The sequence below is a fragment of the Danio rerio genome, chromosome 6 (genome assembly GCF_052040795.2).
Source record: "Danio rerio strain M-AB ecotype USA chromosome 6, GRCz13ab, whole genome shotgun sequence".
NCBI lineage: Eukaryota > Metazoa > Chordata > Actinopteri > Cypriniformes > Danionidae > Danio > Danio rerio.
The window spans coordinates 14,346,467-14,372,548 of record NC_141026.1 but is presented as its reverse complement, the minus strand read 5'-3'; the positions used below and the strand labels follow the sequence as shown (position 1 = coordinate 14,372,548).

Sequence of the window (26,082 nt, the reverse complement as noted above, 5' to 3'; positions counted from 1 at the left end):
ACAGGCTCGTAGCCAGTCTATCAAAAGGGATGGTTCTTTTTTCTCAAAAAGTGGACCTTTTTTGCAGTTATTCAACTCATTTTCTATTTAAATATGAAGTTTTAAATGCTGCATTTTAGTGACAATTTAAGCACATTTTTTGTTGAATTAGCTTGTCAAATGGTCACCCTTTTTGATGTACCAAAAACATATTCTAAAAATTGAGGATGAAGAAATATAAAGAGGCTACTTTATGATACATCACTAGGAGGAAATTAGCAATCTGTTAAAGTTTTTAATGTAAAACTGTGGCCTATTGTCATTTATTATGCAAAATATAAACTGGCCAGCACATTCAGCTCTCCTTAGTCTCAGAATTTGGCCATGTCAATTATAAATAAAATAAACATAATGATAATATAGTAGAGCTTCACAATTTTTCTAGTTTCTCTTGTAAAAAAAGAAAAATAAATAAATAAAAAGTACATTTGAAGATTCATTGATAACAACAATAGCCTAATAAATATTAATATGGGCCGCTTTTGGTGCTTCAAAACTTTTTACTGGTAATTTTTGTCTTTCAAGAATAAGGTCCAAGATTTAGAATAAAAGATACTAATAAAATGTTTTCTCAATAATAACAATACAGTGAAAATTGACTTTACTTGCATCAGATTCCGCTTGGTCTTAAAGTCTTTTTTCGATGGGTTATTTCGATTACTTACACTCTCAGAAATAAAGGTACATGAGCTGTCACTGAGGTGGTACCTTTTAAAAGGTACAAATTTGTACCTAAAAGGCTCATATTAATACCTCAAGGGTACATATTAGTACCTGAAAAGTACCAAAGTGTTCCTATCAATTTTTTTAGGTACTAATATATACTTTTGAGGTACCAATATGGACCTTTTAAGTACAAATGTGTACATTTTGAAAAGGTACCACCCCACTGACAGCTCGCTTACCTTTATTTCTAAGAGTGTATGATTGCATAATGGTCATAACAGGACCAATGACCTAATGTATGGGACAAATACTAGACCTTTTTCAGTGAGGGGTGAGTCTTTCGAACCACCAGAAGGCTACGGACCCCCCTGATAGGCTCTCAGTTTTAAACACCACAACTTTCTTCTTTCCATTTCAAAGCAAATCAGAAACTAGCATAGCTTGCTACAGGCAAAATATGATCATGTGATGATCATACTAACAGATCAAGTTTGTAATGGGCAGTATTATAGGAATCCTTGACTAAGGAAATGTGTTTTATAATCGAATAGAATGTATAGAAACAAAAAGAATCCCATTGGACATGTTCCACACTCAGAAATTTTGATACAAGAGCTGTCACTGGGGCAGTACCTTTTTAAAAGATACATATTTGTACCGAAATAGTCCACAGTGGTACCTAAAAGGTGCATATTAGTACCCAAATGTACCTTAAAAGTATATTAGAGGTACCATTATGGACCATTCCGGTATAAATATGTACCTTTTCAAAAGGTACTGTTCCAGAGACAGCTCCCATACTGTTATTTCTGAGAGTACAGGATGGGACATCAGGTCAATTTGATGAACCTACTCTGCAATTCTTGGTGTTTTTGAACAGGTCGTGATGTTTGTTAGTTGTCTTCCAACACCTTTAAATCATTCCACCAGTTTAGCTATGTATGGTGTGGGTGGAATGCGAAATCCAAGAGTGTGTGATTGGAGATGCGCGTGTCACAAGCCCTTATATAGCTAGATGGAGAAACAAAGAGGTGGGGAGGGAAAAGTATGAATGCTCTCTTTCTCTGTTTGGCAGCCATGACGGAAAATAGCCCAGATTTAAATCTCCCTGACTGTAAGAGAATTGTTTAGCGCTCCAGGCAGAGACACTGTTCGTATGCTTGTTAAATGGAATGTGCATAAACAAGTTTAAAATGTTTCAATTGCAGTCTGACAGTGATTGGTTAGCATCACCAAATGATGATGTCACTGTGATCCCTATTGGCTGCAGGATTTCTGGCGGCGAGCTGTTTGAGCGAATCGTGGATGAAGATTTCGAGCTGACCGAGCGAGAGGTGATTAAGTACATGCTGCAGATCATAGATGGAGTCCAGTTCATCCACAAGCAAGGCATCGTCCACTTAGATCTTAAACCAGAGAACATCATGTGCATAAACAAGACCGGAAGCAAGATCAAGCTCATTGACTTTGGGCTTGCTCGAAGACTAGGTAAAGAAACACGAAAACAAACGTGGTGTCTGGTTTTCTGGCACAGATTTATATGTTTTTATTTTCTGCTTACAGAGGATTCTGGCTCTCTGAAGGTTTTGTTTGGCACTCCTGAGTTTGTTGCTCCTGAGGTGATCAACTATGAGGCTATCAGCTACCCAACAGACATGTGGAGCATTGGCGTCATCTGTTACATTCTGTAAGTGACAAATCGGTACAACTCCTCCAACAGACCCTTAAGATCCGCGGCACGTAAAGACAAAGTAATCAATGCTGCAAACTGCAAACATTTCCTTTTATGGACTTTATAGAGTTTTTAGACAGCTTGCTTTTTCATTTTAGCATATAAACACTATTTTGATCTCTTGGAGGTAGAGCGTAAATATTTAAACTGACTTGCCTCGGCTACTTTTATCTCCAGGTTACATATGAGCTAATGGCCCCCAGCATGTTGTAAAAGCATGTTTTAGTTTTATTTTATTTCTTTTAGTAAACACTAAACAGCAATAAATACACCTTTCCAAACATCTATTTTTGCTGTGAACTTCAAAACTGTCCTGATTCATGAGGGTGCTGCATGTACTTGCAAAAGATTGAATTTTTAAAAATTTAAACAAACCTTTAATTTAGTTTTTCATATTATATGCCAAAAGATGTCAAATAATTCCTGAAGGTGATTAAATCAGTTATTATTCTGTAACTACAGAAAAAGTTGATAGAATACGGCCTTTATACTTTTATTTAAAATTTTATCTTTCAAACTCATTCATTCATTCATTCATTCATTTTCATTTTTCGGAATGAACCGCCAGCCTATCCAGCATATGTTTTATACAGCGGATGCCCTTCCAGCTGCAACCCAGTACTGGGAAACACCCATACACTCTCATTCACACACATACACTGCGGCCAATTAGGTTCAATTCAATTCACCTATAGTGCATGTCTTTGGACTGTGGGGGAAACCGGAGCACCCGGAGGAAGCCCACGCCAACAGGGGGAGTAGATGCAAACTCCACACAGAAATGCCAACTGACCCAGCTGGTAGTCGAATCAGCAACCTTCTTGCTGTGAGGGGACAGTGATCCTGAGTCCTAATGCCCCAGTATAGTGAAAGGGACTCTATACTGCTCAGTGAGCACCATCATTCGGATGGTCGTTAAAAACCCCAGGATGTCCTTTCAAATATCCCCACTGACCTCTGTCCATCATGGCCTTCTAACCATCCCCATATTATAAATGGCTTTATAACTCTGTCTCCTCTCCACCAATCAGCTGGTGTGTGGTGTGCGGTCTGGTGCAGTATGGCTGCTGTCGTATCATCCATGTGGATGCTGTACACTGGTGGTGGATGAGGGGATTCCCCTCAATATGTAGATCACTTTATGTGTCCAAAAAAACGCTTTATACATGTAAGGAATTATTATTATTACTACTATTTTTATAGTAATAAATTATTTATATATATTATATATTTTATAATATGTATAATATATATATATATATATATATATATATATATATATATATATATATATATATATATATATATATATATATATATATATATATATATATATATTATAAATTATCTGACACTTAGCCTGTTTTTTAAGACAGCACAGTCATAGAACACAATGCACAGTCAAATAACAGGAATATTAACATTTACGATCAAAGTCGTGATGTTGGGAAGATTATTTAAATGATATTCAAAGAATCCTCTTATGCTCACCTAGGCTGCTGTTATGTGATGAATCCACTTCGGACGTTTTGTTAACTATGAATATCAACACTATTAATGATTTTTGTAAATTGCACAGTATTCAACTGTAATATGTATTTTCCTGTAGAACAGTTATGCAGTATGTTACTATATCTTAAAGTTGCATTGTGAAAATGACTGTATATTTCACAGTGAAGATATACAATACTGTAAATACATATAGAGCTGAATAAATGGTGCTGTAAATGTAAATACAGTATTCTTGCTGTAATTGATTTACAGTTTGTTACTGTAGTTTGCCAGTAATTTACTGTAGAGTCTACAGACTATTGTTAACAGTGTACTATAATACTATAATAATTACATCACTAACTCTCATTGACAGTCATTTGTGTATACTGTCAATAGAATGTCAGTTGACAAACTATCAAAATAAAGTTTCAAATTTTCAGCTTTTGCCATAGAAAAGATGTTTTAGACAAACTCAAGTAATGAAAAATGTGTATCAAATGTCATTTGTGCCAACTGCCATTCGAATTTTAAATACTGGGATTTGAGTAAGAGTCTGGTTAATTGTGTAATGTTTTTAAAATGATACATATTTACGGGACATAAGTGATGATGTTGAATGTAATTATGTAGCGAAGCCAAAGACAAATTTCCTCTTGTGGATAATTTAAAAAAGGTCAAAGTGTTGGCAGATGTTAAGCAAAAAAACTATTAACAATCTAATGACTGCCATGTTAATTCCTTCAGAATGTCTAAATGTTTAGAATGTCTAAATGCGGCCAACACTAAAGTTGTAGCCACACATTTTGGTTGAATATGTAGTAACAGAATCAAAAATAACTGTCAAACACCCTTACTCTTGTTTACCTTCAGTGTCAGTGGTCTATCGCCATTCATGGGAGACAACGACAACGAAACCCTCGCCAACGTCACCTCAGCCACCTGGGATTTTGAGGATGAGGCATTTGATGAGATTTCAGATCAAGCCAAAGACTTCATCAGCAGGCTTCTGAAAAAAGACATGAGGTAAGATGAAAGCTCTTTTATAAAAACTTCTTCATCAATCAGAAATATGACCACACCAACATTATTCCAAGTACTTATTTGCTCATTTTGTTCCAGGTTAAAGTTTGTGTAAATTTAAAATGTACAATGTTTATTTTGCTAGCCCACATCCTTTATGTGAACAATTAATCCATGCAAGTAAATCCACTAAAAAAATGTGCTTTGGTAATCTTTAATCAAATTCTGACCGTTTTCTTCTGCGTTTGGGGTGGTGGTCATTCTTTGTTAATGACAGTTTGACTGCTTTAGGCACAATTAATCCTCTACTGCACTGTTTCACCATATTTCAACATGATGTTTATGTTTATTTCCCTGCCACTGTGTCTTAAAGACTAACATATTTTTTTGTTATTATTATAATACTTACTCTAAGACCTTAGAGTAGCCAATGATGTGCTTTGGTTAAACCACAAGACATGCAGTGTTTTTCTGTAGCGCGATTTCTGACAGACTGTCGTTTATTGTGAGTAGTTGCTAAATGCAAATGTAAATGTCAATAAAAACAAAGGATCAAATTATGTCAGATCCACAAAAAAATCTGAGACCTCCAGTAAGTTATGATGACATATTCACAATTTTTACATTTTTTTTAGCAAATTAGTTTTTTGTAAATCGATCAAATGTATGTGTTGCCAAATGGTGCAATAGTGGAACGTGCAAAATTTAAATGGGTTAGCTTGCTAGCAAGGTCAGCTGTGAACTTTTATGTTGTAACAATAACAACATGAAAGCTAGTAATATAATGTTGATTAGTTGTATGTTAATGACATTTGCATTATGGACAAAATCTAGTTTTTATGGCAATGCTACTTTTGAATAGATATTATTACAGGGAACAGTGTATTAGCGAGCACCACCATGTTCTATGGTAAGTGAAAGAAGAAAAGGACAGAACTGGCTCTTCCTGCAGATGAAAGTGAGGGTGGGATGGGTTTTAGTGACCATGAGAATAATGCAGACTGGACATTTGATAGAGACAGTTCAGGTAAGTTAGCTTAGAGGCAGATAAGACAGGCGTAGAATGGTATATTATATACATAAACATTGTTAGCTAGTAGCTACATTATTCTGATGCATCTGGATATACTAGACTTGTTATTTATTTGTTATAATATTTACTGGAGGAAATATTTATATTTACTGTATGTTGTATACATGATAATACAGTATTATGATTGTTTTTAATAACATTCAGCTAAAAAGAATGGAATAAATGAAAGCTGTTGAAATATGAGTTGTTGAAAAGTGTGTATAAGGTGTCATTTATAAGTTCTGTATTTAAGCTTATGATACTGCAACACCAATAAAAAATCATTTCAAACAACAAAATTATTAATTATAAGAAAAGTTTTAAATTTAAAATGTCTAAGTTAGATCTACTGTTGGACGTTGTTGCCATATTGCAACATTTCATAAAGTACCTTAAAAAATATTTTTTTCCAAATTTTTTTTACAGCACTTCAAGTTAAGCCATTTTAAGAAAAGAAAAACAGTCAAATATTTATTTTAATAGATTTATCATAATGCGTGCAGTAGAGGGTTAACCACACCCTTTTTATTGTTATTTTGCTATGAGGGAATGATGTGCAGCCCCGTCCCTACTCAGTGTCAACTTTCATAGACTTTATTCTTTTTAGAGACCCTATAGATACACATGAAGCATTTTTGTTGGATAGCACAGATTGAGCTCTAGGCAATTAAAGATATAATGTGGTAAAAAAAAAAAAATAGTTTTAGGGTTAGGGTTAGGCTTATTTATTGCAATATTTCAGTGATTTATCCATGCAGTCATCATTTTTTCTAAAATTCATAGAGTATATGCTTATTATCTTTAATAAAAATAACTTTACCTTACTTTAAAGTCAGTGTAAAATCAAAATGTATATTGTTTATTTTGCTAGCACAAATTATTATTCTTTAGGTGATCTGACCATTTCTTTCTGCTTTGGAGTGGTGGTCCTATTTTGACATCAGTTTGATGGCTTTAGCCACAATATACTTTAAAAGCGCCCTTCTTTCCATTAGTTTGCTATGAGGGAATGATGTGCAAATATAAAGCCCCGCCCCCCACTCAATATTCTGTTTCAGTTGAAAGTACATCAACGTACTAAAATAAATCTTTAGGTTCATGCAGACTTTAATGATGTGTTTCAAGAGTTCACACTAAGCTCATGATTGATTATAAAGCTGGTTTGGAATGCTGTCCTGGGAGAGAACCCTGAGCTCAAAAGATCCTTGAGCCCGGGGCTCCCTCCTGTTTGCAAGGCGAGAGGGGAGTTTGAGCTTAGGTAGATCTAGAGAATCCCGATTTGGATTATTCAACTAACTTAAGTTGCATGTTTTTGGACGGTGGGAGGGAACCAGGGAACCCGGGGGGAAACCCACGTGAGCACGGGGAGAGCGTGTACATTTACATTTACATTTAGTCATTTAGCAGACGCTTTTATCCAAAGCGACTTACAAATGAGGACAAGGAAGCAATTTACACAACTAAGAGCAACAATGAATAAGTACTAAAGGCAAGTTTCAGGTCTGTAAAGTCTAAGAAGGGAAGTGTTAGTAGTTTTTTTTTTTTTTTTTTTTTTTTGTACAATTAGTGTGATATTCAAAGAGGCAATTGCAGATTAGGAAGTGAAGTGGAGACTAAATAGTTGAGTTTTTAGTCGTTTCTTGAAAATAGCGAGTGACTCTGCTGTTCTGATGCAGTTAGGGAGTTCATTCCACCAACTGGGCAGATTGAGCGTGAGCGTTCGCGAAAGTGATTTTTTCCCTCTTTGGGATGGAACCACGAGGCGACGTTCATTCACAGAACGCAAGTTTCTGGAGGGCACATAGATCTGCAGAAGTGAGTGCAGATAAGAAGGTGCTAGGCCAGAAGTCACTTTGTAGGCAAACATCAGAGTTTTGAATTTGATGCGAGCAGCAACTGGCAGCCAGTGCAAACGTACTAGCAGCGGAGTGACATGTGCTCGTTTAGGTTCATTGAAGACAACCCGTGCTGCTGCATTCTGGAGCAGTTGAAGAGGCTTGATAGAGTTAGCTGGAAGCCCAGCTAGTAGAGAGTTGCAGTAATCCAGTTTGGAGAGAACAAGAGCTTGAACAAGGAGTTGAGCTGCATGTTCAGATAAGAAGGGTCGGATCTTTCTGATGTTATAGAGTGCAAATCTGCACGATCGAGCAGTTCTAGAAATGTGGTCAGAGAAGTTTAGTTGGTCATCAATCGTTACTCCAAGGCTTTTCACCATTTTGGATGCAGTAATGGTTGCCCCATCCATCTGGATTGAAAAGTTATGGTGTAGAGTCGGGTTGGCAGAAACTACAAGCATTTCCGTTTTTGCGAGGTTCAGCTGAAGATGATGATCTTTCATCCAGTGTGAAATATCCAACAGGAAGGCTGAGATACGAGCTGGAACGGAGGGATCATCAGGATGAAAAGAGAGGTATAGCTGGGTGTCATCAGCATAGCAATGGTAGGAGAATCCATGTCTCTGGATGACTGGTCCTAGAGATTATGTGTAGATGGAGAAGAGAAGTGGCCCAAGAACAGAGCCTTGAGGTACCCCAGTGTTTAGATGCTGTAGGTTGGACACCTCTCCCCTCCAAGACACCCTGAATGACCTGTCAGAGAGGTAAGATCTGAACCATTGTATAACAGTGCCCGCAACGCCCAGTGACTCGAGCGTAGATAGCAGGATCTGGTGGTTGACAGTGTCAAAAGCAGCTGACAAGTCCAGCAAAATAAGGACTGATGATTTAGAGTCTGCTTTAGCCAGTCTGAGATCCTCCACGACCGAGAGCAGGGCAGTCTCAGTTGAGTGGCCTTTCTTAAAGCCGGATTGCTTGTTGTCCATGAGATTGTTTTGAGTAAGAAAGTCCAGGACTTGATTGAACACTACTTTCTCCAGAATCTTGGCCATGAATGGAAGCAGGGATACTGGTCTGTAGTTTTCAAGTAGCGTATGGTCCAGGTTGGGTTTCTTTAGCAGTGGGGTTACCCTAGCCTGCTTAAATGTAGTGGGGAATAAACCAGAGTCAAGAGATGTGTTAATTATGTGAGTCAGTGTTGGTATGACTGCAGGAGAGATGGCTTGCAAGAGATGAGAGGGAATGGGATCGAGTGGACAGGTGGTTGCATGGCTAGATAGCACAAGTTTGGACACCTCAGACTCAGAGAGCTGAGAAAAAGAGGTGAGTGTGTGTGGTGTTGGTGTTGTATCTTGCGTGTTTGTTGTAGGTGCAGCAAATTGAGCACTGATTTTTGCAGTTTTGGTGCAGAAGAATGTAGCAAAGTCATCAGTAGTAAGTGTGGAGGATGCGGGTGGAGGAGGAGGATAGAGGAGGGAGGAAAATGTTTTAAAAAGTAGGCGAGGATTAGTGACATTGTTGATTTTCAGACGGTAATACGTCTGCTTTGCAGAAGTAACCTCAGCTGAGAAAGAGAACAGAAGAGTTTGGTATGTTAAGAGATGTGCAGGATTTTTAGTTTTCCGCCAAATTCTCTCTGCAGCCCGAAGTTTTGAGCGATGCTCACGGAGAGCATCTGAGAGCCAGGGTGCAGGAGGACTGGCACGGGCTGGCCTGGATGCAAGAGGACATAATCGGTCTAGACATGATGCTAGTGTGGAGCAGAGTGTATTAGTGGCACTGTTCGAATCAAGTGCAGTGAGTTTGCGAGATGGAGGAAGAGAGTCTGAAACAATGGTGGATAGTCTGTTGGGTGAGAGAGATCGTAGGTTTCTGCGAAAGGTAACCAGTGTTGGAGTGTGTGGCGGCTCAGGAGTAATGTGGATGTTGAGAGACAGAAGGAAATGATCAGATATTTGTAGTGGAGTTACTATTGTTTGATCAGTGAAGCAGTGTCGTGTGTAAATAAGGTCTAGCTGATTACCTGATTTGTGGGTAGCAGAAGTAGGTGCTCTTTTTAGGTCAAAAGAGGCAAGCAAAGTCTGAAAGTCTGCAGCTTGCGGTTTGTCAACGTAAATGTTGAAGTCACCTAGCACCAATAAGGGAGTGGCAAAATTAGAAAAAGATGAGAGAAGAACATCCAGTTCATCTAGGAAGTGACCTAATTTACCTGGTGGGCGGTAGATGACAATCACATTTATGTAGAAGGGGTGGATAATGGTGACTGCATGGAATTCAAAGGAGCTGATTGTTGGCAGGGATGGTATCAGAGTAAATTTCCATTCTTTGGAAATTAGTAGTCCAGTCCCACCCCCTCTCCCTGTCTGACGAGGAGTGTGGGAAAAAGAGAAATTAGCAGAAAGAGTAGCATGTGTAGCAGTGTCCTCCGGCCTCAACCAGGTCTCAGTTAGAGCCATGAGATTATAGTCAGAATATGTAGCTATGGAGGTAATAAAATCTGCCTTGTTAACAGCTGATTGACAGTTCCAGAGGCCCACGGAGAGAGAGAGTTGTGAAATAGTAGATACATGTATTGAACGAAGGTTGTGAGGATTACGCCTGCAGCATACCTCCCGTGTTTTGCGAGTGTTAGTAACAACAGGAATTAGAAAACACATAATAAAAGTGCACTGACAACAAAAAATAAGTGTAAAGTAAAACAATACAGTAAAGTACTCAAGTGCTTTGTCGGTGTCTTTGCTCGGTGGAGTCGCGCAGGTAGAGTCGATGGTCTTCACACGAGGCGGTCTTCACACGAGGCGGTCTTCACACGAGGCGGTCTTCACACGAGGCGGTCTTCACACGAGGCTGCCACGACCGCTGCCGCGGTGAACTAGTTGTTTATATAACCCCCAAAGCACTAGCTGATTGAATTCAGCTGGACACGCCTCGAGAGTCAAAACAAGGGCCGAGACTGAGGCGGACGACGCGAAACCACGTCTGCGTTCGCTACACAAGCTCTTATAGTAACCAAGGAAACAGTGGCTAAACAACTTCTAGTAGTATACACAACTGAAAGCAAGTTTAAATGTCCTACAACTTTACACAAACAGCTGGAAACAAGTCCTCAAACCATACACAACAACTGAAACAAATCTTAAATGTACTTACAGGCTGCTGTTCTAGATGCTGCTAAAGTGCTTCTCCTGCCGACTAATGCTACCGTGCTCACTATATAGTGGTTACCTGGCGTTTGGACACGCCTCCCGAGTCAAAACAAGGGCCGAAACTGAGGCGGACGACGCGAAACCGCGTCTGCGTTCGCTACACAAGCTCTTATAGTAACCAAGGAAACAGTGGCTAAACAACTTCTAGTAGTATACACAACTGAAAGCAAGTTTAAATGTCCTACAACTTTACACAAACAGCTGGAAACAAGTCCTCAAACCATACACAACAACTGAAACAAATCTTAAATGTACTTACAGGCTGCTGTTCTAGATGCTGCTAAAGTGCTTCTCCTGCCGACTAATGCTACCGTGCTCACTATATAGTGGTTACCTGGCGTTTGGACACGCCTCCCGAGTCAAAACAAGGGCCGAAACTGAGGCGGACGACGCGAAACCGCGTCTGCGTTCGCTACACAAGCTCTTATAGTAACCAAGGAAACAGTGGCTAAACAACTTCTAGTAGTATACACAACTGAAAGCAAGTTTAAATGTCCTACAACTTTACACAAACAGCTGGAAACAAGTCCTCAAACCATACACAACAACTGAAACAAATCTTAAATGTACTTACAGGCTGCTGTTCTAGATGCTGCTAAAGTGCTAAACTCCACACAGAAACATTGGCTGGCTTTTTAAGGACTAGAACCAGTGACGTTCTTGCTGTGAGGCAACAGTACTAACTACTGGGCCACCGTGCCACCCATCTAGGAAAGGAGGAGGAGTAGGGGTGGAAAGAGGGAGTCTTCAAAATGAACATGGCTTTTAAAAGGAACTTAGGGTATTGAATATAATATAAATTGAAATCATCAAATCAGTTATTGATAAAAGAAATCAAGTCCCATCCTGCACTTTTCCTTGTTCGGGAAGCTTTTTAGCTTAGAAAAATTGCCTCTCTGGATATACCAAATTGCCAAAATTACCAAATTGCCTGTCTCTGGATATACCACTAACTGTACTTAAAATAAAAAAAAATTAAAATTAATTTAAAAAAACACATTACTAAAATTTCACAAAAAAAATTTTTTTTTAATTACTAAATTACTAAAAAATTACTAATACTTTCCTTCTTAGACTTTACAGACCTGAAACTTGCAGCACTTATTCATTGTTGCTCTTATAATTGTGAAAATTGCTTCCTTGTCCTCATTTGCAAGTCGCTTTGGATAAAAGTGTCTGCTAAATGACTAAATGTAAATGTAAATGTAGATATATGCTACAACAGGGGTAAAAAAAAAAAAAAACCACTAACTTCAAGTTTGTGCCAAATTTATCAAATAACTAGTATCCCAGTAAAATCTGTACATGAAGGATAGGCAAAGTAAATGATCAAACTCATCCTTATCAAATCTATTAAGACACTCTCAGAAATAAAGGTATACAGGAGCTGTCACTGGGGCAGTACCTTTTTAAAACATACATATTTGTACCCAAAGAGTCATATTAGTGCATATTAGTGTCCAAATGTACCTAAAAAGTATCTTTGAGGTACCATTATGGACCCTTCAGGTACAAATATACCTTTTAAAAAGGTACTGCCCCAGTGACAGCTCCTGTATACCTTTATTTCTGAGAGTGTAGTAAGCACTAAATATTGAGGTGAATATTTTATTTTCCTGACCCATATTTTAGGGCCAGACTGACCTGCGCTCAGTGTTTCGAGCACTCCTGGCTCAAACAGGACACCAAAAACATGGAAGCTAAACAGCTGTCCAAAGAAAGGATGAAAAAGTACATCCTGAGACGTCGCTGGCAGGTGAGAGCATTTTGATTTATTTGTTACACAGGGAATTACTTTGTAGGGGAAACTGTCTCTTGGTGAAGGGACAGAGCTTAGTCTTCATGTTTGTGAGCGTCTCTGCAGAAAACTGGGAATGCAGTGAGAGCCATTTCCAGATTCAGCTCTATGGGAATGTTAGGAGGCATCGGCCCAAAGAAAAGCTCTCCAACTGAAGGTAATGACCTATAGCAAACTATTTTTACATTGTTGCCACACTGTAAATTACAGGGTTTTTAAAAATCAGTTTGGTATTATTTTCATAACTAATTGAATACATTTCAAATCTCTTAGAACAAAACTTTCAACTACTTACACTTGTAGTTCCATTAGTATTCTTTCAATACCTGATGTCATGGTTAGACATATTTTCATTCTACATAATCATTGTTGCAACAAAATATCTTTGTGATATGTGAAAACATTTGGTTGGGACTGTTTTCAAATTAGTACATTACTTAACTAGTTAATCAGTAGCAGATAATACTAGGTACAGGTTTGTAAAACTATAAACACAGCCATCTGACAAATTGACAATTTAAAAACAAAGTATTTATTGTAGTATTGTTGGATTGTAATGTTGCAACCATTTCTTGACTGAAATCTCTTGCTGCAATTTGTAACTAACAAACTATTAGACAATGAACAGGAAACTTAAAAATCTATGGACATAATAAAATTATTCAGTGATTAAGATCAGTTGAATGAAATGATAGACAGATGTTCTGTATTTGACTGGATGTAAAGAGATGCAAATCAAAAGTTTAATAGTAATAGCTTTATGAAAGGCAGTTGTGAATGAAACATTTATATAGATGAAACTTATTTTGTGTATGAAAAAGGATATTTTGTAATTGTGTATTGAACACAATTGAAAATATGCTGAAATATTTGAAAAGTTTAAAAAAGTGTGCCAAACTAATCTTATAAAACTGTAAATCTCATATTTGTACAAATATTATTTGCATCAACTGTAAACAAAATCCTTAAATTAGCAGTTTCCCAAATTTGTGATTCATATTTTTATTCTTATAATTAGGTTATTGATCTTTCTTCTAACAACTTTTAACAACTGGAAAAAGTGACTTTTATTAACATTTTTATAGTTTAAAGTGATATTTTGTCTAGGCTGGTGTTGTATATTACGCTACATTGTAATAAACAGACACTATTTCAGTTTTTTTTTTTTTGACTTAATTTTCTATAGTTTATTTCTTATGCATTATATAATTAAAATGTTAATAAAATTCTTTGTTAAACTGTAAAGTAGAATTTTCAACATCAAAAGTTGACAAAGCTGAGATAAAACTCCCATAATGCTATATTCAAGCATAAATAAACACAAGCATAAATAAACAGAAAACACTTGTAAATCACAAAATACAAAAACTGTTAATTAACATTTTTTGCAGTATAACGTAAAATATAATATACATGTGTGCGTTTAGAAGAGCCTCCAGCACCATTTCTTGAGAGCGTGGAGGATGAAAACCACACTCCAGCAGCGCCCAGCTTCGCCTCTGTCATTCAGGATGTGGAAGTGGTGGAAGGCAGCGCTGCCCGCTTTGACTGCAAGATTGAAGGTAATGAGCTTCATTTTTAACAGCTTCTACATTTGAATTACTGAGTCATTACTCTGTCGTTAACCCTTAAATATATAGCTGAATTTTTAAAGATTTTCATGTTCACCATTCCTGGTTTAGTTAAAAATGCAGTAAAAAAATCATTGTACAATACTAAAATGTGATATAGTTAACCTAATTAACCCAGTTAAGCCTTTAAATGTCACTTTAAACTGTATAAAAGTGTCATGAAAGTGTCATTAAAAAACTTTTCTGGAGCCATTAGTGTAGTCTGCAGTGTCACATGATCCTTCAGACATCACTCTAAGGTTGGTTTGTTGTAGATAGATTGATTAAGAATTAAACATGTTAAGACTGAAGCATGTTTTTTTATTAAAAGAAAAGAAAAAAAAAACAATCCTAAGTTGAATCAAATTCCAGCAGTGTTGTTGTTTTTAATATTGTAAATCTTCTGAAGACATTAAGAACAACAACATTCATTCATTCATTTTCTTGTCAGCTTAGTCATTTTATTAATCTGTGGTTGCCACAGTGGAATGAACCACCAACTTATCCAGCATATTTTTTACACAGCGGATGCCCTTCCATCCGCAACCCAACAATGGGAAACACACCCTTTCACACACATACTCTATGGCCAGTTTAGCTGATTCAATTCACCTATAGCGCATGTCTTTGGACTGTGGGGGAAACTGGAGCACCCGGAGAAACCCCACACTAACATGAGGAGAACATGCAAACTCCACACATAAATGCTAACTGAGCCAGCCGGGGCTCAAACCAACAACATTCTTGCTGTGAGGCGATCATGCTACCCACCGTGACACCCAGAACAACATTGCTGGAACTTGATTTAATGTAGGATTGTTCTTTTTTTATTATTAAAAAAATGCTGCAGTCATCTATTGTTTCTCTATTTTTAACTCTAGAAAAGCAGAATTCGATAACTACTAAAATGGCCATAGGAGTCATTCTAACATACAGTTGAAGTCAGAATTATTAGACCCCCTTTGATTTTTTTTCTTTTTTAAATATTTCCCAAATGATCTTTAACAGAGCAATGACATTTTTACAGTATGTCTGATAATATTTTTTCTTCTGGAGAAAGTCTTATTTGTTTTATTTTGGCTAGAATAAAAGCAGTTTTTAATTTTTCAAACACCATTTTCCAAATTAATAGCCCCTTTAAGCTGATCTTTTTTTTCTCGATAGTCTCAACAGATGCTAGAGGCCATGGTCTTTAGCCTCCTTGTTAGAGCAACTGACTACCATGCGGAAAGTTGCCAGTTCGATACCAGCTTGGAGCGGGTTGGGAAGTGTAGGACCGGCGGGGTTACATACAGAACAAACCATCGTTATACAATAACTTGCCTAGTTAACCTAATTAACCCAGTTAAGCCTTTAAATGTCACTTTCAACTGTATAAAAGTGTCATGAAAAATATCTAGTAAAACATTATGTAGTGTCATAATGGCAAAGATAAAATAATTCATTAGAAATCAGTTATTAAAACTATTTTGTTTAAAAATGTGTTGAAAAAAAATCTCTCCGTTAAACAGAAATTAAGAAAATAAAATAAACAAGGGGCTAATAATTCTGACCTCAACTGTAAAACTGTGCTGAACTGAATTTTTGTCACATAATATTAACATTTAAAGCTTATATTGAGATTACATTTTAGAATAAATTATTGACTGTCCGCCATCACATATATGAAATCACTACCCAAAAAATATGACTTCTATAGCTTATAACTGTGTACAAGTTATTAGACCTTCCTTGAAGGTGTGTACCTCTCTGTTACGACGGGGAGTGACACCAACAACAGAAGTTAGGATCCAAATGCAGGTTTAATCATAGTCAGGCAAGCAATGGTCAACACAGGTGCAAACAGATCTATACAGGCAGTCCAGAATCGTAGTCAAACAAAGGCGAGAGGTCAGAAGGCAGGCGGCTAAACAGGAGAACTGGATAAACAAGGCTAAGATCAAAACACGGGAAAACAAGGCTAAGATCAAAACACGGGAAAACAAGACCAGGATAACGCGGTGTAATGTCACCTTAAAGATAAACAAGACTCGGCAACATGTGTGTGGAAAAGAGGGGTTTAAATAGTCCAAATAATCATTGGGTGAGTGGCTTCAGCTGTGAGAGTGCAATCAGTGTGGATCTGGAACCGGTTGTGTGTGTGTTGCATGACTGGTTGTTGTAGTCCATAACATGGCAGATATGTAGTTCAATGAGTGTGAATGTTTGTGTTTAAATGTTTACCAGCGACATCTGGTGGTTGTTCGCTGGTGAACACTCTCTTTGACCAGCAAGCCGGAAAGCAAAGTCTTTTTACCACAGTTAGCGTCGAAGTAAATCCACAACCACAGGATGAGAACTGACACAGTAAAACCAACACAATCACTACTATTCACGTCCCTTTATATACAAGTGCTGAATAAGCCTTCAAAGCTAATATTGACCAAAAGAAATGAGCATCTAGTTAAAAAAGCTTTAAAGCTTAGAAAGTTTCTACATACATTTTTATAAAATAAGACCCCTGATCCTTAAATTAACTATTTCAGACACTGTGAGAAAAGATTTAAACTAAGAAAATGAAAGCCTTTAAAGTCTGTGAGAAATCAAAATTTACAATGTTTATTTTGCTAGCTCACATCGTTGCTCTTTAGATGAACAATTAATCCGTGCAAGTTATTCCACTGAAAAAAAACATTGTTTTAATAATCTTCAATTAATGTTTAAAAATTTGCTTGGGCATCTGAAGTAGCGATCCCGTTAATGACATCAGTTTGACAGCTTGAGCCACAATATTCGTAACCACGCCCCTCTTATTGTTAGTTTGCTATGAGGGAATGATTCACAAAAATAAAGCCCCGCCCACTAATCAATGCTCTGTTTCAGTAGGAAGTACATCAACATACTGAAATAAATGTCTCAGCAACTTTCTATTCACACTGACTTCAATGTATGTAAAAGATAGAAAAAATAGAACACTACTGATTTACTTTCTTTTCTGAAAATAAAGGCTACCCAGATCCTGAGGTGGTGTGGTACAAAGATGACCAACCTATTAAGGAGACACGCCACTTCCAGATTGACTATGAGGAGGACGGCCACTGTAGTCTGGTGATCTCAGAAGTTTGCCCTGATGATGACGCCAAGTACACCTGCAAAGCCGTCAACGGCCTGGGAGAAGCATCCTGCACCGCTGAGCTGATGGTGGAGTTTATGCAGGAGGAGGAGGGAGACGCTGAAGGAGAGGAAGAGGACTGAACAATGATGAAGAATGCACTGAATAACCCAGGAACCGAATATCTTAATCATTTACACACCAAGTCAATTCTTCCTCTATTTTACATCGTATTTATGTGTCTTCTTACTGCCTAGAATAGTATGGAGAGAGCAAAACAGTTTTTGAGTACAACTGTTTGCTAAAATCAGAGACATTCCAGCTTGAGCCTTTAATGATCCCTGACTGAATTTCCAAAAGGAACTATCTATGTGACAACCTATGTAGGCAACACAGGCTCATTGAGAAAATGTGCTTGCATGTATAGTTAAAGATAAAATTATTAGCCCTGCTGTGTTTTTTTCTTTTTCAAATATTTCACAATTGATTTTAACAACGCAAAGAATTTTCAAAGTATTTCTAATATTTTTTCTTCTGAAGAAAGTCTTATTTGTTTTATTTTGACTAGAATAAAAGCCGTTCTTAATTTTAAGGTTAAGGTTCAATATTATTCGCCCCATCAAACAATAAAGATTTTTTTGATTGTCTACAGAATAAACCAAGGTCACACTAGAGTTTGAGCATGCAAAATTCTGTTGTATGACGTTGAGAAAATGGGTGGAGTTAAACCAGATGATCAGATGTTTATAAAACAAGCAATTAGTTCATATTTGTAATTTCTGTCCAGAGAGATCACGTTTTGATCTTCTATTGGTACCCCACATTCACATGATTTAGCAGGTCTGAATTCACCAAGCTTGAACTTTGAAACGCAGCAAACTGCGAAACTTGTTGCATGAGCTTGCGTTTTCAGTCTGTTGCATTTACATGCATACGAGGGCCATTCTTCAACTATGGGCATTTTTAGCCTTGTGAAGTTGAGTAAAAAAACTTGTTCAAAATTAACATAACATAGCCTCATAAGTTTCAACAGTCTGTCAAGTTTTAAGATCTGTAAGAGGACAAACTTAGATAAGGAGAGAAACATTTTTACCACTAAACAAATGTCAATTCCACCACATCTCAATAGACAGCTTATTTCAAAATGAAATAAGTTGTGGCAGTCAAACATTGTCTAAGATCATTTGTGTCTCTAGTTTAACCTATCTTTGAACAATATATATATATATATATATAATAAATATACATTTGTCAATGAAATAAATTAGTTGTATGCTGAATTGTACACCTGTAAACCTCTAAAATGTAATATTAATTTGGTTAAGAGCTTATTAGAAAATAAATAAACTGAATTTGTTAATTAAATAGAGCATAAACTTATACATTGTGAATACACTTTTAATGTGTGACGAGAACTTTTTAAATATTTTTTGTGGTGATGGAAATGACAGTGGTGGAAATGACATTTCAACAATTTATTGTGAAAAAATGAAAAATAGCTTCACCGATTAGCTTTGAATTGATACTAGCCTTTTTATGTATACAAAACACTCTTATTCACTTTAATTTTGTTTAATTTTTAAAACTTCTTTGAAGGTGCAACATATTTGGAAATGACGTAGAATAAATGTGTTTCCTTATCAAATCAATTATTACTTTGATTTTTATTCAAGTGTTGTTGATAAAAAAATTTATTCCCTCTATTGAACCACCTAAATAATCTTTCACACAAACTTTTTAAAGCGACATTACAGTGTTGTGGTGGAAATGATCAACTGATACTATAAAATATTTTAATTATTTCACTAGTACTTAATTAGGATACATTAATAGACACCAGATAAATAATATTTTAAAATGTTATTTTCACTGTTGAAGTTGAACTCTGGGTGTGCGACAAGGTGAAAACAGTGATTTTGACACCTAAAAGGAGGTTGAATAATATGAAAAAAAATAATACAAAGGTAGTACATTTTTTAAGTAGGTTTTATTGTTAGTTTGACAAAGAAAGAGAAATTTGAACAAAATTATATATATATATTTTAAGATATATGATCAAAGGACATAAATGTGCCCGTCGTTGAAGAATTACCCATGAGTGGAAATCTAAGGAGCAAAAAGTGCAGTTTGACAGCGACTTTATACAATGAATTGTGAATTACACTAACTTGCCTGATTAACCTAGTTAAGCCTTTAAATGTCACTTGCAAGTATCTTGTAAAATATCTAGTAAAATATGATTTACTGCCATCATGGCAAAGATAAAAGAAATCAATTATTAGAAATTAGTTATTAAAACTGTTAAGTTTAGAAATGTGTTGAAAAAATATCTTCTTTACATTAAACACAAATTGGGGAAAAAATACGCAGCCAGGGCTAATAATTCAGGAGGACTAATAATTCAGGAGGGCTAATAATTCAGTCTTCAACTTAACAAATGGCTGCATTTTGTGCAATTGTTGTTACTTCTGTAAAATGAACGACCTCTGTATGGACGGCGTTTCTAGTGTGACTGGTTCCAGAAACCAGACAAAACGAAACCCAAAAAGCAGTGTGAAGTCATAGTAGAAGCACCTGGCCAGGATTGCTTTTCTTCTGTAGTTTGCTTTTGAAAACACTATCATTCGGGGTGTGTGGGTAAGTCGATATCAAGCTGATATATTATGCTCCACAACAAGCAGACAGGCTTCTCTTAATGCTGTGTTCACGTCGCATGCATGAATGAATCACGCTATTTACACGTGAATAGACGTGTGATTTTTTTTGATTGTACTCGCTTCACTCGTGCATCAAATTCACTTTACAATAGACGCGGATTCGCTTCATGGGCAGGGCTTCTGTCTCTAGCTACGTGGCTAAATGGCTAACATGGATTTTATTAAGAGAGTAGCTGTGCTTTATGTGCTTTAGGAATGCTGAAAAACAGCGTAGATTAGTTCGCCGTCGTGTCCACTATAGATCCTTTCAGAAGTGCACCCAGCCCTGTGAGTTCTTCAACTCCTACAGAGACTTAACCTGGATGATGGAGCCTTTCAGCAGTGCTTCAGACTTGAGCCCAGTTTGATGAAATGGTGTCGCGATATCTGCGTGAAGCACGTCAAACATGCAAAACGCTCAACTTGCACAGCTTTATTCAGGTGAATTGCGTCATTCGAGCTGCCTCATTTGCATGAATCGTGCCGCGGGATGTCTATTCACATCTTTGCATTGACTTAACATGTAAATCACTTGCTCTTGACACCTCATCCACGTCTGGTGTGAACGCAGCATAAGAAAGTGCTCATAAAGGATGTTAAGATAAACAGAAATGTATACAGCGGCCTCTGGTGGGTTTACGAGAATTAGCATGTATGAGAAAAAGTGTCTTGGTAACGAATTAAAGATTGATTGAAATGCACATGGATTTGTGAAAACATAAACTAAAGACGTAGTCCAGGGTATATTTCTGTCGGTTCTCAAATATATGAATTTCCAATGAGCCTGGGTTGCATATAGCAACATTCTGAAGTTGGGATAATTGGACAACAAAACACAGAAAACACTTAGGTAGCACTTTATAATAACTGCACTCTATTAATCATTTATTAAGCACCAGTTAAGTCATTACCTCTACATTAATAGAGATTAGTTAGCAGTTTAAATACAGCTACACATGCTTTATTCTTGACTTACACACACTTATATAATGGACTTAATGATTTATTATCATACTTAGTTGATGTTCATTTTTCGCTACTAAATTAAGTATTAAATTATTCACAAATTATTTTTTTAAGAGTAGTTGGTGGTTTTAAATATCATTTAGAATAAGGAAGTAAATGATTAACAAACTCTTCAAACGAGCATTTATACATCTTAATTAGGTATATAGTAGTAGTTACTCTATATGTTTAATGCATGCTTTATTAACTCACATTTCTAGTTTTGTGAGCTCATCTAATGGCTATTAACCCCTTATAAATGGAAAGTAAAGGCTCAGTTATATTCTAAGACAAGTTAAATAAATGACAGAGTCATACTAAAATATTTATTTTCAAGTTGAGAAATAAAATACTGTATCAAATGAAAAATAAATCTTTGCAATCTTATCTAAAATCAACATATTTGTACCATTTAAAAATTGCCTGAGAAACAATAATGTCCAAATACAACAATTTTTGTACATACAATAAATTTGTTAAAACAACAACATAATAATATAGCAATATAAGAACATGATAAAACATTTCAATGTTAATCAGTTGGGTTTAAACTGTAACATTTTTAGATATGATTGCAGTGCAATTTAGGGTTTTATATTTCATTTTTTTGCATTTTATTTAGCATTTTGGTGTACGGTTATACAGTTTTGTATCTTAAAATTAATGTGTTTTTTTTCTAAATCACTAGTTTATTAAACATTTACTTACTCACTTTGAATGATTTTAAAACCACCAACAACTATTAAATAACTGGTTTGTGAATAATTTAATACTTATATAACAGTAATAGCAAATGAATTATAGTACGTATAACAACAAATAACGAGACTGAAAATAATAACAAGGTATGAAACTGCAATCATTAAGACCATGTGTCCTTATAAATCAAGAGTACATCACTTATAGCTGTATTTATAGACTGTTAATTTTAATTAATGTTGAATTAAAGGGAACCTATTAAGCAAAATTAGTTTTATAAGGGGTTTACATACTTTTGTGCAGCAACAGTCAGTAAATATAACCAGCTTCAAATGGTAAAAATGTATTCATTAGATTTTTTATAGCCACACTTGATAAAAACAGTCTGCAGAAACACTTTGATTGACATTCTCCCTTTGTACATGTCATCAGAGGGGGTAAGCTCCGCCTATTGGTAACAATGTCTCCCTCATTAGCATAGGATGGTAGTCTTGTTTTTGAATCCGCCACTATGCTGGCGCATTTGTAGCCCCGCCCTATTTTGGCTCATCTCATTTGAGTTTAAAGCAAAATTCACTCATTTGGATCAAAGCATAAAAATAGGAGTTTCGAAGAGTTATAAAACATTATTTGTGTGGTATTTAGAGCTCAATATTGAGATCAGAGACTTACTTCACATCTTAAATAGGCATAATAGGTCCCTTTTAATGCTTAATAAATGATTAACAGTGTGCTGTTATTATAAAGTGTAACCAACACGGGTTTTATTAATTACATGTCATTAACTTTTTGAGTCAGTATACTTTAGTGCACTCATTTTACATGAAATCTGTGCTGCAGTGAAATCTAGTAATAAAAACACAGCTCATCTTGCCACATTCATACTGTTGGAGACCTTACTGTATCAAGATATTACCTTTATTAGTTCTTTTTGCATTTTTTATTTTAGTCTAATGATTATATATTACTGATTTATTTAATAGTTATAATAATTATAATTTCTAAAAGTGGCCAATGGGGTCATTTAGAAACTGTGGATGACCACCATAGACTCCTGAAATAGAAAAGAAATGTCTGTGCTGTTTCCACTTTGAGTTCACTTTACCTTTTTTTAGTTAATTCACTTGCATGACAGAGCAATGAGGTGAATTTGTGCAGCAACCTGCAGTACAACCCTTCATATCATATTTATGACCGCATACAGGCTTCAGCTGCCTTTGAGTGTCTGCACTATTCTCTGAGAATGAATTAGTCATTAAATTAAGACTCAAACCGACCTTTTTACTTATCTTTGGGTACTTTGTTTATCATACAATAAACTGTTAAAAGCTATTAGTTTTACTTTACTTAAAAAAGTGAATAAATCCATTGCTTTTACAACGATAAGTAGACTTTACTTTAAAAAGTGAGTAAGGCTATGGCCTTAAAACTATTGATTAATTGAGTTATGTGCATAATTATAATGCAAGTCAACTTAACCATTCATACAACAGATTTACTCACTATTTAAAGTAAAGTCAACTCATTTCTTTTAAGGCAACTGGCTTACTCACTTTTCTAAAGTAACTATTTGCTTTTTAAAGTGTGCTTTAAATTTGTCTTCACATGAAATATTATAAATAGATCAGCAAAATCAGCAAGTCTGGCCATGTATGTTAATTGAGGTTTATTTGATTGAACTGGCAGTGATTATTTAATCACCCATTTAAATAAAGTGTTTCCCTTATGTGCTTTGTGACATTTATGTTTTTTGTTTTACTTAAAAAAATTTTTTTTGCTGCTTAAAACTTTACTTATTAAGTCTCATTCTGAAAATGTAGCCCTATATACATTTCTGGAGATCACAAGTTATGTATCCAGAGCTATGTATGGCTGAATTTCATCTTTATAACGAATGCTACAGGGCGGTATGAAGCTGTTCCTTTTTCGTGTTTACCAGCTGACCGCTTACCTCCATATGAACTGCTTACTTGCTGTTGCCGGTTTGTCCAGTTAGCTCGCCATGTACGTTTGCGGACTTGAGATGCAGAGAGGAGTTGACCACGACAACAAGGTTCAAGTTGAAAATGAAATGAACAAGTAAATAACAGGCGGAGAATGTGGTAAAATCTGAAAACGTGCATGGTAAAAATCAGGCGAGGGTTTTTTTTTTCCATATTGCTTTTTAAAACTGTTGGTTGGGTTGAGGGAAGTGGGTGAGCGAGTCAATCAATGCTTTTGAAAACACTATTGGTTGGGTTTAGGCAAGGAGGAGGGTGTATCAGTCGATTAGTCAGCCGGTTAGACATTCAGTCAGTTAACATCGGCCTCTGGTGTATTTACGCGAGAACAGTGGGCGCAAATGGTACTCGCTATAGAAATTTGAGATCTGAAAAAGCGTACACAGTGGCCTCCAGTGGAAACAAAAACAAAAACTGCACAAAAAATTTTTTTATTTAAAATAACTATTGTAATGAAGTTCACGGCCCCTTTGGCCGCCGGGAAGAAGGAGGCGGAGAACCGACGCAGGTTCAAAATATTTATTAATAACAGTGACGGCAGCTCCTCACGGAGACTGCAGTCTAAACCAAAACAAACGGACGGCAGCTCCTCACGGAGACTGCCGTCAAACTGAAAGCAAAATTAAAATATGTCCGGGCCTGGTCCTCTCTCAGCTTCCTCTGCCATCGTTCCTCCTTTTATCATCCAGAGCTCCTTCCGTGGGATCCGAAGCAGGTGCGCACCGCAGGTGTATCCACTTACGCGGTGGCCTCACTCCGTTCCCACGGCTCTCGGCCACGCCCCCTCGCCACAACTACTTATTAAATATGAGCCGAATCAACAAATTTTCTGAGGTTTATTTTGGACAACTTAATTGTTTCATGCTCAATCCACTTAAATTTTATACAAAATAATTATTCATTTACTCATTCATTCATTTTCTTGTCGGCTTATTCCCTTTATTATTCCAGGGTCGCCACAGCGGAATGAACCGCCAACTTATCCAGCAAGTTTTTACGTAGCGGATGCCCTTCCAGCCCCAACCCATCTTTGGGAAACATCCACACACATACTCATACACTACGGACAATTTAGCCTACCCAATTTACCTGTACCGCATGTCTTTGGACTGTGGGGAAACCGGACCACCCGGAGGAAAGCCACGCGAAGGCAGGGAGAACATGCAAACTCCACACAGAAACGCTAACTGAGACAAGGTTCGAACCAGCGACCTTCTTGGTGTGAGGCGACAGCACTACCTACTGCGCCACTGCCTCGCCTAAAAATAATTAAGTTAGCTTAATTGATTTGTGTTGGAACAACATAAAGGAATAATGTGGAACCCAGCATTTTTACAGTGAATTGTTTGTCAAAATTAATGTTATTAAGGCAGTGTATTATTTTGAAGTATTTATTAATTCATTTTCATTTACTAGCATTTGTTTTACACAGCGGATGCCCTTCCAGCTGCAACCCAGTATGGGATAAATTTGAAGTATATTAGTTACTTAATTTAATAATTTAATATTTACTTAACTTACTTATTCTACTCTGACATTTAGTGAATTTAAGTATTTTAAAAAAGGAATCAGAATTCTTTAAGGACTTGAGTAAAAAATATAACAAAAAGGTAAGTTTGCAAACTTTATACATACAGTAAGCCTAATTTCTAATACTAGTACACTAATAAAATGCAATTTTAATCACACATGTAAAACAGGACACAATTTATTGATGAAATTAAATAAAAACAATACAATTAAAATAATCCAGTAAACATTACATAGCATAAAGTTTTAAACATACGACTGATAATAGATTGAAATATAAAGCATCTTTAATTAACATTTAAACAAATAAAGATGACAATTTACTTTTATCACAGAGAAACATGTATGTTTTGTTAACAGTGTAAAGTATACAATCCATTTTTTTCTGTAATAAAATTTTTAAACTTTAGTCTAACACAATGTGGCAATTATTATGGAGTGAAAAATAAATGTTTGCATTTCGGGAGCAATTTATTCGTAGCTTGAAACATAAATTGCGCTGTTTAGATTTAACCAAATCATTTAACTTAAGTATCTTCCATTTAAAAAATAAAGGATTTGTATGCTCCAAATACCCCACATCAGTCTA

General features: G+C 36.2%; 1 protein-coding gene across 2 annotated transcripts in view; it reads left to right on the top strand.

Annotated features, from left to right (window-relative positions):
* The window catches only part of mylkb (myosin light chain kinase b), a 103,862-nt gene that overhangs the window by 24,380 nt on the left and 53,400 nt on the right, over positions 1–26,082 (top strand). Inside the window, exons 11-17 of one of the 2 annotated variants that reach the window (XR_015493234.1) lie at positions 1,976–2,193; positions 2,269–2,392; positions 4,802–4,954; positions 12,697–12,820; positions 12,929–13,019; positions 14,290–14,424; positions 17,459–17,934. Coding sequence is in view for 1 of the 2 variants with exons in the window: in XM_087256743.1 (XP_087112869.1) it covers positions 1,976–2,193; positions 2,269–2,392; positions 4,802–4,954; positions 12,697–12,820; positions 12,929–13,019; positions 14,290–14,424; positions 17,459–17,706 (1,093 nt within the window). In the remaining variant the exon portion in view is untranslated. Of the gene's footprint in view, positions 1–1,975; positions 2,194–2,268; positions 2,393–4,801; positions 4,955–12,696; positions 12,821–12,928; positions 13,020–14,289; positions 14,425–17,458; positions 19,209–26,082 lie in introns of those variants that run through there. The other variant, XM_087256743.1, reaches the window with a different exon arrangement.